This window comes from Lissotriton vulgaris, chromosome 3_2 (assembly GCF_964263255.1).
Source record: "Lissotriton vulgaris chromosome 3_2, aLisVul1.2, whole genome shotgun sequence".
NCBI classification, from domain to species: domain Eukaryota; kingdom Metazoa; phylum Chordata; class Amphibia; order Caudata; family Salamandridae; genus Lissotriton; species Lissotriton vulgaris.
In genome coordinates, this window is record NC_141690.1 from 309,707,843 (window position 1) to 309,722,007 (window position 14,165).

General features: G+C 46.7%; 1 protein-coding gene across 1 annotated transcript in view; it reads left to right on the forward strand.

Moving 5' to 3' along the window:
• LOC147725764 (catenin alpha-2-like) overlaps positions 1–14,165 on the forward strand; it is a 948,019-nt gene that overhangs the window by 671,852 nt on the left and 262,002 nt on the right. The window contains exon 3 of the mRNA XM_086964589.1: positions 13,953–14,148. Coding sequence (XP_086820715.1) covers positions 13,953–14,148 — 196 coding nt within the window. The remainder of the gene's footprint in view (positions 1–13,952; positions 14,149–14,165) is intronic.

Consider the following 14,165-nt stretch of genomic DNA (forward strand, 5'->3'; position numbering starts at 1 on the left):
GGAAACATCCTTTACGACGCAACTTTTACCACGCAGTGCCTTTACAACACAGATTTTTCAACGCAAGTCATTCCAACGAATTGTGCTGGGGGTGCTGTAGGATAGGTAATAGTTTAATTACTATCCAACACCATCCCTACTATCCACGGGGACTGGAGTTGGAATAGTAAATTAAACTATTCACTATCCAGCACCCCCCAACGCAAGTCGTTGTAACGACTTGCGTTGAAAAACCTGCGTTGTAAAGGCATGCGTGGTAAAAGCATGCTTTGTAACAACGTACATCCGCCGGGACCCTCTATCCAGCCCTCCAGAGTCTCACTCTCTATAATAGCCATTGGGGGTTGCCTTGCCTCCTCCTGCCCCGAGCGGGCTCGATGCTCGGCTCTGATATCTTGGTCACCAGCGGGCCCAGATTTACCATACCAGGCACGCCCCACCATACAGCTGCAGGTCTCTTGCCACTCCACCGAGGCCATCGGAGTCTTTTCTAGTCACAGATAGGCCTCACCTGCCTGCACTGCTCCTGGAGCACGGCTCCCCCTAAGTCTCAGCCAGTCTGGGTCAGTAGGGCCCCCCCTTTGCTGGAATTCATCCTGGGCCAGCCGACTGCCTCCATGCTATGGGCAGGTGGGGAGGGGGAGCTCACCGGGGCAGCAGGGCAATCACATGCCCCAAAATTCTCGAGCCTCAAGGAGATCTGGCAGTCCTTGGGCCTCTGCCGTGCTCCCCTCTCGAAGCCGCTGCACCACGGAGCACTGCCATGTCCCGGGCCTAGCTAAGCCCCCCTTCCAGTACCTTCATTTTGCTCTTTTTTCCTTCCTTTATCGGGCCGACAGTCATTGCTTCGGATGTACCACTGGCTACCAGTTGTGATGTGTTATTCTGGGCTACTGTTATAGTCCAGACTTCAGGATTATGTCAGGATTTCATGGCAGACCGGCTGGGAGCTGAAGAGCTCAAGTTCTGTCGGTCATGTTGCTAGGACACGCCTCCTCTGTGTGTAACATAGTTATAGAACACATTTACCATTCATTGCTGCCAATGGCATTCTATTTGAAAGATCTCTTTAATATTATCTAATAAAGAAGCCAATCAGTTATTTTAAATTGCTTTTGCTCATTTTCTATCCAGTAAATTTAGTAGTTGGGGGGAATACAAGAAATTCTATTACTGTCTATGACTGTATTCAAGGGGAACATTTTAATGTAATCTTTCAAAGGACATGAGTGGAATTACTTCATCGCATTCTGTTCTGCCTGGTTTCAAGTGGGCTGTTTTTTCCACATCCAGTTTTTCAGGCTGTGGGAGAACCAAGCATGATTTTACCATTTACCATGCAATAATTCTGGATGATGAAATTGCAAGAGGATTTGGTTGCTGTAGCTGTCAAGCCACATTCCCTTTTTTATTCTAATGGTGGAGTATACTATACTCTTCGCTGCCAGAAAATTCCTATGCCTTCCCTCCCCTTCTCTCTACACCTCACTATCTACCCCAACCTGGGGTTCCCGCATACACATACAACATGCAAGTGGTAAATGCATTTATTAAACCATACGGAATCGGGAATTGCATGCAGTATCATTGGCTGGAAAATGATTTACTGCAGTATAATGGTAACTTTGCATCTGAAGTTACATTGTGGTAAATCACTACCAGTACCATGCAACTCATAATTAGGGCCTTATTTTATTTGCAGAAATAGATGGGTTGTCATCCTTCTTTTTCCATATTTTGATAATATTGAGTAACCAACTTACTGATGTGACACAACAGCACTCCATAGCCAAGGAGGTGGCATCTCTATAGAGGGTGTATTTAATATGATTATACACATGGTGAAGAGATGGTATACAACGTTTAGCACGCATTTTTTACAACGCACTACCATTACAACGCAGGCATTACCACGCATACCATTACAACGCATTGCGCTGGGGGGTGCTCTAGGATAGGGAATAAGTTTAATTTTATATCCAACACCTTCCCTAGTGTCCACGGGGACTGGAGTTGGAATATAAAATTATACTTACCACTATCCAGCACCTCAAAGCGCTATGCGTTGTAACGGTATTCGTTGTAAATACCGCGTTGTAAAGGTATGCGAGGTAATAGTATGCGTGCTAACGTCATACATCCGAAGAGATCAATGAAGCATCATCAAAGTCATAAAGCATGATTGAAGGCACAAAAAATAACATGTGCCACCAAAAGCAACCCCTGCTTCTATAGTTGTCCAAGAATTACAAATGAAATGCAAGTAAACATCTGTTATGTCGGGTTCTGCACCTCAGACCACCTCAGTCCACATTCCAATCACAATCAGAGATTTCAGCACCCTCAGTACCCACACATCAAATAATGGGCTACCTGTAATGATGCTCAGAGATTTCTATTGCAGGAACAAAACCTGAATTTTAAGGTAGTATATTAACATAATTTCAGTATTGTTTACAGGTTAGTAGCAGGGCCGGACTGGGAACCACAACCGGCCCTGGCAAAGAGCTCGGCCGCCCCCCCCCAACCCCACTGGGGGGGTTGGAGGTGCCGCCAAGCTTTTTGCCTGGGCCGATTTTCGGCCGATTTTGGTACAGGGCCGATTTTGCAGCTATGCTGCAAAAAGGGTAAGCCTGGGCATAGTTCGCGTAGCCGCACTCCGCGAGCTACGCGAAGATGCACTTGCACTCCGCGAACTACGCATAGCTCCGCGAGCATGCGTAGTAGCTTGCTTGACCCGTTCAAGAGCCATTTTTCGTCTTCGGGAGCGCCGTGGAACTCTGGAACCTGCTCTACACCACATCTCCAGACGTCGCCTTCCTCACGGAAACATGGATGAACGCCTCCTCAGCGCCCGACATCGCCGTCGCCATCCCGGACGGATACAAGATTACCCGGAGAGACCGCGTCCACGAGACAGGAGGAGGCATCGCCATCGTCCACAAGAACACCATCCGCATCACGACCAACTCAGACGACACCCTCACAGCCGCTTAACATCTTCACTTCCAGATACACACCGACCCCAAGACCACACTCAGAGGCACCCTCATCTACAGACCCCCAGGACCTCGCACACAATTCAGCGAAGACATCGCAGACTTCATCAGCCCGCATGCCCTCGCCTCCGCTGGCTACATCCTCCTAGGGGACATCAACTTCCACCTGGAGAAAAACAACGACAACACCACCACCACCACCACCCTGCTGGACAACCTCGCCAACCTGGGACTCATGCAACTGGTGAACACCCCCACCCACTACGCCGGAGACACGCTTGACCCAGTCTTCTCCTCCAGCAAGTACATCTCTTTCAGCCACTCCACTGGACTCCACTGGACAGACCACAGCTGCGTCCACTTCAGCTTCAGAAAGACCACGACTCACCACCACCCGCAACAGGTTCCCCGCAGGAACTGGAACAAGATCACCACCGACCAGCTCACCACTTCACTGAGCCAGAACCCTCCCGCCAGCTCAACGGACCCCAACCAAGCAGCCAACAACCTCACACAGTGGATCACCAATTGCGCTCGCCCAACCAGCCTCGACCACTCGCAGTCCGGCTTCCGCGCCACCCACAGCACCGAGACCGCCCTCATCGCAGCCAATGACGACATCTGAGCCCTGCTCGACAACTGGGAAACAGCGGCCCTCATCCTCCTGGACCTCTCCGCAGCATTCGATACGGTCTGCCACCGCACCCTAGTGCAGCGCCTCAGCAACATCGGAATCCAAGAGAAGGCACTGGAGTGGATCATCTCGTTCCTCACCGGAAGAACCCAGAGAGTCCGCCTCCCCCCATACAGATCCAAGGCCACCGAAGTCATATGCGGCGTACCACAAGGATCATCACTCAGCCCCACCCTCTTCAACGTCTACATGAGCCCCCTCGCAGCCATCGTACGCCAACACAACCTCAACATCATCTCCTACGCCGACGACACCCAGCTGATCCTCTCCCTCACCAACGACCCAGGAACCGCCAGAACCAACCTACACGTAGGGATGAAAGACGTAGTTGAGTGGATGAGGAACAGCCGCCTGAAACTGAACTCAGACAAGATGGAAGTCCTCATCCTTGGATCATCACCCTCCGCCTGGGACGACTCCTGGTGGCCCCCTGCCCTGGGCAGCGCACCCAAACCAACGGACCACGCACGCAACCTGGGCTTCATCCTGGACTCCTCCCTCTCGATGACCAGACAAGTCAACGCCGTCTCATCATCATGCTTCAACATCCTACGCATGCTCCGAAAGATCTTCCGAGGGCTCGCCACCGAAACCAGGAAGAGGGTCACACAGGCACTCGTCACCAGCCGACTGGACTACGGAAACACCCTCTATACCAGAACCACAGCCAAACTCCAGAAAAGACTCTAACACATCCAGAACGCTTCCGCACGACTCATCTTGGACATCCCCCGACACAGCCACATCTCCGGACACCTGAGAGACCTTCACTGGCTCCCCGTCAGCAAGAGAATCACGTTCCAACTCCTCACCCACGCACACAAGGCCCTCCACGACCTGGGCCCCAGGTACCTCAACAACCGCCTGACCTTCTACACTCCGTGCCACGCATCCAAAGATCCACCATGGGAGGAAGATCCTTCTCCTACCTGGCAGCCAAGACTTGGAACTCCCTCCCCATCCACCTCCGCCTGACTCAAGACCACCTATGCTTCAGGAAGCAACTCAAGACATGGCTGTTCGAGCAGTAGCGGTCCCCCTCCCCCAAGCGCCTTGAGACCCTCAGGGTGAGTAGCGCGCTATACAAATATCCTGATTGATTGATTGATTGATTGCCTGCATGCTCGGGATGTGTAGCGTGCAAAGTTACCCATGAGGTTTGTCCCGCCCGCTCGCGTCCCCTTATTTCCGGTCACTACTAACGTGTTCGCGAGTTAGTCTGTGCCAGATTGCAGTTTCTGCATGTTCGGCAACTCGATCTTACCGACAAGCATCCTCGCGCACGCGAACATGCTATTGAGCGCGCGAGAACTACGCTACGCAGCAGTTTGCGGAGTATTCGACAACTTCGCGTTCTCCGCGGAGCGCGGAGTTGCCGAAACTCCGCAAACTCCGCGAACGGAGCGTAGTTCTTCGCCCAGGGTTAAAAAAGGGGTGTGTAACAAAAACGGCCCCCATGGGGCCCAAAACCGGCCCCCACACGTGCGGCGCACCGGGGGATTGCCCGGTGCCCGCTATGGCCAGTCCGCTCCTGGTTAGTAGGCTGGTGCTCCATATATGAATGTCATAAATCCTCTTTATGTACAAAACAATGTCTTGGTTTTGTCTCTTAGTAATGGAATCATCCCCAGTGATCCTATCTGTGTGCTTCATTTTTGGTTCATCCCAGGGCATATATGGATGCTTCTGACAGACAAGTTTCTTTAGCTATTGTTTCTTGTTACTGGAGAAATGTAGCTGGGTATTCTGGTTCCATGTATTCCAAAGATTTTCTATTCCTGATAACAATCATTCAATCTGGCTTTAACAGGCTGCATCAAGATCCAATCCAGGTATACAAGGTTGACATTAAGAAAATGTCACTTAGCTAAGGTGTGTGGAGAAGCTGTCATCCACAAATATCTCATTTTCTGTCATCATCCGAAGAACTTGGCTTGGTGTGGAAGCAAACCCATTATGAGATGCCATAGTGTAGATTTCCTATGCAGGATCTTAAACTCAATTATGTGGGCCCCCTTAATCTCTAATTACTGAATACCTTTTCGAATTATAATATGTATTAGAACATTGAAATGTTGGGAGCTCTGAGGTTCTACTGGCCGGTAGAAGCCCAGTTCATCAACATTCCAATATTTAACAAAGGCCTCACGGAGCCCGAGGAGATTTCAGCCCCCTTGGGCTCTGTGAGGCCCTCTAGGGGCAGAATATTCCAATAGCCTTGTAGCCCTCATTAGCAGGCTCTACTAGCCATTACAGGCACGCTCCCTTGTTAAAGGCCCTTGATTTAGGCTGGGGCCTTTAACGCTGGAGCGGGCCTTTAGTGGTCGGTAGAGCCTGCTATAGTGGGCTCTAAGGCAATAATGCACATTGAAAACCTCCAACTTTGAAACTCAATTGAGTGAATATTCTTCTTTCATGAATTTTAGTTTCCCATATCATTGGATGTGTTGAAAATGCCATCTTTAAAGTAACCTGCAGTTAAAAAACCCAGTTATGAGGTCAGAATTAAAATCCTTGTTAGGTGGTGACAGTTCATGATTTAGCTGGCATCACTATCATGGAATTTAGTCTTCGATATTACTGATTGCGTGATCAGAGTTGCAGGTGGTGGAAGATTCTGCTTTCATCCATTTGTGCACCTGTCCCTTATAAGCAAATGAGTGCACATTTCTCTTTCCATTTGCAGAGACCAAGCTGTACATGATGGAGTGGTCCCAACCTTCACATTCACAGGCTTGGGACTGTTCTTCTCAAATCCAACAATGTTTGTTATAGCCACCAATGTTTTTACCAATTTCAAGTTTTCACATTAGTCTAACTTTCCAGGAATCTATAAAGATGCCTGTTAGACATGTCAGCCCTTTGGGTAGTCCCTCCTATTTTTCCCTTTTGCCTCCTAATTTTTCTTCTTATTTCTTGTGTCCACTACAAACTTTTTTGTGGTGATGTTCTTAGAGCTCTAGGTGCGCCATTATTTTATACCATGGAGGGGTACAGGTGCTCTTTTAAACTGGAGGTGGTAGGGTAGTAAACCTTTACAAAATGGAGTCCTGCCAACTGCCAAGTGCTACCTCAGGGCTTGGGGCCATTGGGTAATATGAGGGGTTCCAGAACTTTCTGGTCCACTCTAGACCCTCTGGTTCTAGGTTATAAATATTGGAATGTTGTGCGGCCATTTTGTAGAGAGAGCTGAGCTGAGGAGAGGTGGTACTCAGGTCAAGGGTGAGCTGGAGTCCAGGCTGAGGAGCGAGGAGGTGGGCGCGCGGTAGAGGGTCTGACAGCCTATGGGGGCTGCTTCCTCTTTACTGTCTGATACCCCCCCCTCAACCGTGGATCTGACCCGGCAGAGCCGTCTGCTCACGACATACTTGAGGTACCAGAGAAGAGAGACTGTCCCCCAGTAAGGATTGCTAGAAAAGATCTATGTAGATCTGAAAAGTAAGCGTGGCTGATGCTGCCTTATATCGGGGATTACCACAAAAATAACTCCTGTGAAGTCAATTCCCTACCTGGTGGTTTCTAGTGGCAGGGCACAGAGATTCCCCTCAGCGACTGTGAGCCTGGCCAGAATCTGCCCCCCCTCTCTCTTCGTGGCTGTAGACTTACCAAGGCCGGCCTGAGCTCCCAGTGGTGGCCGCTTCCCTGCGCCTGTGTGAGTCGGATCAGCAGGTCCGCGAGGGCTCGTGTGAGGTGGAGGCTCTGCGCTGAGGAATTGTTGACGGCAGCGCCTCCCAGTGAGAACCGTGGGTGAAGTAGCCGAGAGCAGGGTGAGAGACGGCCCCGTGCGAAACTTGATCTCCGACGGAGAGAAGCCTTCGAGTCCGTAGGATGTCCTGTCATCGGAGCTGACCCGGCGCTGAGGATTTGAGCCCGGAAGGGGAAAGGCAAGAGTGGGAGAGGCCGGGAAGGGAGGAGCCCAAACCTCCGAGGGGTGCTGGGAGGAAGGGACGCGCAAGCACTGAGGCACTCCAGTTACCACGGAGTCTCCCTGGATGCATGTGGCTTTCTTTAGCATACCGGGCCAGAATTAACCCCTACACTCCCCGGATTGTCGCCGTGATCCCTCAGTCTGCTGGCATCGGCCGGATGGTCCTGTTGAAAAGTAAGCAGGGTAGCAGGCTGGGAAACAGAGGGTATTGAATCCTCTTTGAGAACTCTCCCTTCACGCATAGCCGGCCGGAAAACTGAGGGAGAACTGTGGAATCTTCATACACTGTGTTAGTTAGGGAAAAAGAACTGAATGTAGCAGTCCTTTCAAGGGAGGGGAGTTAACACCTTTGAATGTACGATAACTTTGACAACCCTCTCCCTACGCTTATGTGAAAGTGCGAAGAAGGTGAAACTAAAAGGGAAACTGCATTTAGGGTGCCATGTTGTTGTAATCCACTAAAGTCATTGGGGACCTTTCTTTGATATATGCTAGCGGCTAATATTTACTGACTTTGGCTATGGTGCTTTAGCAATGGACAGTGACGAAATCTCCCACTAGCCCAAGTCAAATTTAAGTAAGCCAATACTTGTATGGGATGTGGTTGGAACCTTTTGCCCCGACGTAAAACAAAGGCTAAAGGGAGATTCTTAGTAAAATGAGAGTTGGAACATGGGGTGTAAACTCAGAGTCAAGTACACTATGAGTAAAATGGTGAGATGTTAATGTAAAATAACTGCTGTAAGCCTGAAGTGCCAAGAGTTTCCCTGAGTTCTTATGTATTTGGTGAATAAATGTAACATGTAAGACAAAACAAAGTGGTGCTCTATTTATGCAAATAAGTAAAGGTGGAAGTGGTTAATGTATTATAAGTTTGAACTACTGAAGGAGTAAACCTATCAAAATATTTCTATAAAGCATTTCTAGTTTTCTAACAAGGTGTGGTGTCTTCTTTCAGTGGATGGGCGCTGGGTTAATGTGATAAGTGTGACGCAAGCATAACACGATTGCCTTTGAGATAAGTACTTTCACTCTGTGCCAGGCTACCCTATGTGGACTCGTAACCCCAGGTCCAACAATGCCTCACTGAAGTATCACGCTAGGTTGATAGTGCACATGTTATTGAGGGAGAGAAACTCATTTTTATTTTAAGAGTATAGATTTTGCCCTGCGAGAAGGTGTATTGTGTAAGTCACCAGCACGATATGTTTCCATTCAGTGACTGCCATGTTCTTGTTTTCCAAAGACACGTTAATTATGTTGTGGGAGCTATTCGATCATAAGGCATGGGGGTTTCTGGCAACATAGGGACAGTTTTCCAAAGTTGTCATGCAACGAAGAGCAGCAACGTTGCTGCACTGTGCTGTGTGAGAGTGAGAGAGCAGGACTGTCTACCAAGATATGGTACTCCTGCTCTCTTCTATAGACTGCCTTGTGACATGTGCACACTTTTGCAGTATAGTGCAAATGTGTCTGTGTGATGTGTAGCATAGGTTGTGTGCTGAAAAGGTACCATTCCAGTACAAAATGCTATGCCTAGATAAACTTTAATTCTTTTCCCACGTGGTACAGTGCAGCACACATGCATAGTCAGAAACATGTGAGGAAATGAAAGAATTTCTCCTTTTTTTAAATCAACTACAAATATGCATCATTTTTGTGGCAAAACGCCCTGCCTACAAATGTTAGTAGACAGGGTTTTGCTTCAACATCCATGGGTGGTTACATGGGAACACACATGCACTACCCATGCTACACCCCATTGATGCAAAGCAAGCAGGTTTAGGACTATTTTCCAGTGCAAATAGAAATTTGCGGTGAAAAATACCTCTCAAATACACATTTTGCCCCTGTTTCGATTACTTTTGTGAGGCAAATTGGTGCACAATGTCAGTAACTCTGCCCAAAAATATGTTATCATTTTATTAGTTTACAAAAAGGGGGGTGGTGATGAACAGAGTGTCTGAGTTAAACAGACCACTCTTACCCAGTCCAAAGATCAGGGCTTGATCCATCACCATTATTTATCTCACTGCCCCATCCCAGCTCAGAACCTGGCTATATGCAAATCAGTCTGTCCCTGGCCCAGTGCATCATGGGAACAGGGCAGACTAAACTACCAAGCCAATTCTTCACCAGAAAGGAGACAAGCTACCGGGGACCGGTTTCTGGCATTTCAGCCTTCTTCGGCCCGGCTTGCTTGAATCCTGATGGAGCAGTGAGAAAGGGACTCATGTCTGAGTATACCCTGCCACACCTATAGTGGCCAAAAACGATTTACAAAAAGGGGGGGTGGTGATGAACAGAGTGTCTGAGTTAAACAGACCACTCTTACCCAGTCCAAAGATCAGGGCTTGATCCATCACCGTTATTTATCTCACTGCCCCATCCCAGCTCAGAACCTGGCTATATGCAAATCAGTCTGTCCCTGGCCCAGTGCATCATGGGAACAGGGCAGACTAAACTACCAAGCCAATTCTTCAACAGAAAGGAGACAAGCTACCGGGGACTGGTTTCTGGCATTTCAGCCTTCTTCGGCCCGGCTTGCTTGAATCCTGATGGAGCAGTGAGAAAGGGACTCATGTCTGAGTATACCCTGCCACACCTATAGTGGCCAAAAACGATTTACAAAAAGGGGGGTGGTGATGAACAGAGTGTCTGAGTTAAACAGACCACTCTTACCCAGTCCAAAGATCAGGGCTTGATCCATCACCGTTATTTATCTCACTGCCCCATCCCAGCTCAGAACCTGGCTATATGCAAATCAGGCTTTTGTAGTTTGGTTTGCCCTGTTCCCATCATGCACTGGGACAGGAACAGACTAATTTGCATACAGCCAGGTTCTGAAACTGGGATGGTGCAGTGAGCTAAAAAACGGTGTTGGATCTAGCCCTGATCTCTTGACTGGGTGAGAGCTTTCTGTTTAATTCAGAGACTCTGTCCCTCACCACCCCTTGTTGTAAATATTTTTGTCCACCCTAAGCGTGGAAGGGTATTCTCAGATGTGAGACCCTTGCTCATTGCACCATCAGGATTCAAGCAAACCGGGCCGAAGACGGCTGTAATGCCAGAAACCGGTCCCCGGGAGCTTGTTTCCTTCCCAGTGTAAGAATTGGCTTTTGTAGTTTGGTTTGCCCTGTTCCCATCATGCACTGGGACAGGAACAGGCTAATTTGCATACAGCCAGGTTCTGAAACTGGGATGGTGCAGTGAGCTAAAAAACGGTGTTGGATCTAGCCCTGATCTCTTGACTGGGAGAGAGCTTTCTGTTTAATTCAGAGACTCTGTCCCTCACCACCCCTTGTTGTAAATATTTTTGTCCACCCTAAGCGTGGAAGGGTATTCTCAGATGTGAGACCCTTGCTCATTGCACCATCAGGATTCAAGCAAACCGGGCCGAAGACGGCTGTAATGCCAGAAACCGGTCCCCGGGAGCTTGTTTCCTTCCCAGTGTAAGAATTGGCTTTTGTAGTTTGGTTTGCCCTGTTCCCATCATGCACTGGGACAGGAACAGACTAATTTGCATACAGCCAGGTTCTGAAACTGGGATGGTGCAGTGAGCTAAAAAACGGTGTTGGATCTAGCCCTGATCTCCTGACTGGGTGAGAGCTTTCTGTTTAATTCAGAGACTCTGTCCCTCACCACCCCTTGTTGTAAATATCATTTTATTAGTGACACTTTACCAGCTGGCACACTGATGATGTTACACAAGCATTATGCACAATTACATGCATCAAATGCATATGTGGAAAGATAAAAGAATAATGTGTTGGGACTCAGCAAAAGCCACATTAGTTGACCAAATATCTACTCTTAGTCTGATTCATTTTACAGTAACTGTTATCTGTGGGGTATGAATATTAGATCGACACCGAATTGTGGCTTTTGAAGAGATATGGTGAGATTGCTCTGGCTACACGTTATTGGCTGGTGCAATGCAGCAGTCTATAACTCCCAGGCAGGATGAGAAGTAGATAAAAGAAAATTGAGTAATCTGTCAAAAAGGCAAGTGCCACTTGAGCCATATTAGAAAGGATCATAAGGGTCTCTATTATTTTCTAAAAGCCAATCTGACACATAGAGTACACTATTGAATTCACAAGTGCACAAAGTGTCAACAAAACAAGCCCTTTAACTATACATGGGACTTGATAGATAAGAAACATACTTGCATTATTTTGACAACTATATAGAAATATAAAATATAATAATATTGCTACTTCCTATTGCACAGATTAAAATGTAGGCCTAGTTGGTCATGAATACAAACAAAATCCCAAAGATAGATCAGTGACAAAATTTACATAAAAGTATGCTACTTTAAAATAGTATCTCTTACAATATTCAACACTTCTGTTGACATCATCAACAGCACCGCCCCCGGCACCTCTGGACGTTTTTAAGAAAATAAAGCCTATGTGTTCCACCTCATTGAATGCCCGGCCTGTGGAGACTGTTTAACAATATATGGTTGTTTCAATTTGGCGACCCCAAGACCAAGCCAATAGGCTTTCCTAACATTTTAATGTGGTGTCCCCTTGACTAAACCAACAAGCTTGCCTTATATGTTGATGTGCTGACCCCTTGACAAAGGCAATAGGTGTAAATTATATTTTTATATTATGTCCCCTTGACAAAGCCAATAGGCATGCTTTATGAAAAAATGACAACTCCATTATTATGTTGTTGCATCAGGTACAGATGAGGGGTATTGTTGTTATAGAATCATGACCCACCAGGTGTTAAATGTGATTCAAGAATCATATCAACGTTATTGCCATCTGCCTCATTTTAGTGTGTGTGTGTAATAAATATACTTTTCATTTCCCAGTGAAAAAGCACTGATTGGACAATCATGTCTTAGGCCTATGCCACCTCCCCTGAGTAGTCCTTGGACTGCTCCGCTGCGCTACCCTGACAGAGTTGTCCTACAATGGGGACCTTGGTTCCCAGTAAGGAGTCAACTGTGGACCTATGATTTGTGCAGACCTCCCAGTCTGCACAACTAAGAACCCAAATATATATAAGGTTCATCAGCATTCTATGGTCTTCCAGGACATAGCAAAGAGGTATAACTTGCTCTGGAACACCACTCCCACTATCCACTAGAAGAAGTGCTGTTTTTGTAAAGGTTGTGTTGGCTACCCAGGAAAACATATTCTTCTGCAAGAGTGAATTTTATCATCCAAAATTGAATAGGATATGTCTACAGGATATCATTGACCTGGTATTAATCCTCAAGTCTTTCAATTATGTCACATTGAACTAAGAATAGGTGCTAGGAAGTTTTTCTGTGGTTGTTGTTCCAAGTGCCCTCTTTACAATATCTAACTAGAAAAACTCTTCCTTGTACAGGTCTACCTAAAGCTTAAAGAAGATTCCAACATTTGCCCTAAGGTCAATTAATAGAGATTTAAAAATTGTGGGCTGAGTGACTGAGAACTTGTTATCGGAAATGAAAAAGACAACCTACCGAATTTATGACTGGTATAGAGTAGATTCCAAGAGGCATCAGAAACCTCCTTTAGGAGTCTGTGCTCTGAGCCAGATAGGCCCATTTTTAAGGTCCCAGATACAGAGGAAGTCTGGTGAATACTTTAGGACCATGTGTATTGTTTCCTAGAATCTGTGTCAAAGTGGAGTGGATTTATAAGAGCCAGTCCTGAAGGCTTGGTAGATAGACTGTGCTGCCACTTCCCTTGAAAGACAACAACCGAGAAACAGCAAGTATCTAACTACAATGATCTATGTTATCACTACAATGCTTTCGTGTCTCGTCCAATATTTATCTCCCTTGATAACTACAAATGAGGCCTTTACAATTTATTGGGTGCGATGATTGTTATTGCCTATTCTGTGTTTTAGCTTCAAAACGTGGTAAAACCTGTTTTTTGGTGCTTATTTTATCGTATGTACAAGGCACCACTCCTAGTAAATATAAGTGGGTTTCACTTTTTAAAATTTACCTGGGGAAAAACGTGGGGGCAGTGTTTGACACAAACCTTGAAGCAGGAGTTATTACACATATCTGAATTATTCGAGTACGTAGGGCTTAAATTGGAGAGTACAATGTTGTGATTAATGTTGTGGTGCCTACAAAAGTCTCAATAGTTTGTGGATAAAGATTACAATGGATGAAACTACTCAGCGGGCTGGTGAATAAAGTGGAGATAAAAGTAATTCATTGATGAAAAGAGGTTGTATTTGATCTATGGATTGTTCAATGCAATGGGGAAGTTGAAGGTATTCCATCAACCAAATATGTATAATTTGACATTGATTACATAGTATGTGTATATTAAATATGTTTACAATATTCTCCTTTTATCAGGTGACTACACTTGTTAATACAAGCAACAAGGGTCCGTCTGGAAAAAAGAAAGGAAGATCGAAGAAAGCTCATGTACTTGCAGCTTCTGTAGAGCAGGCAACTCAGAACTTTTTGGAAAAAGGAGAGCAGATTGCCAAAGAAAGTCATGACCTTAAAGAGGAATTGATTGGGGCTGTGGAAGACGTCCGAAAACAAGGTATGTAGGATACAAGT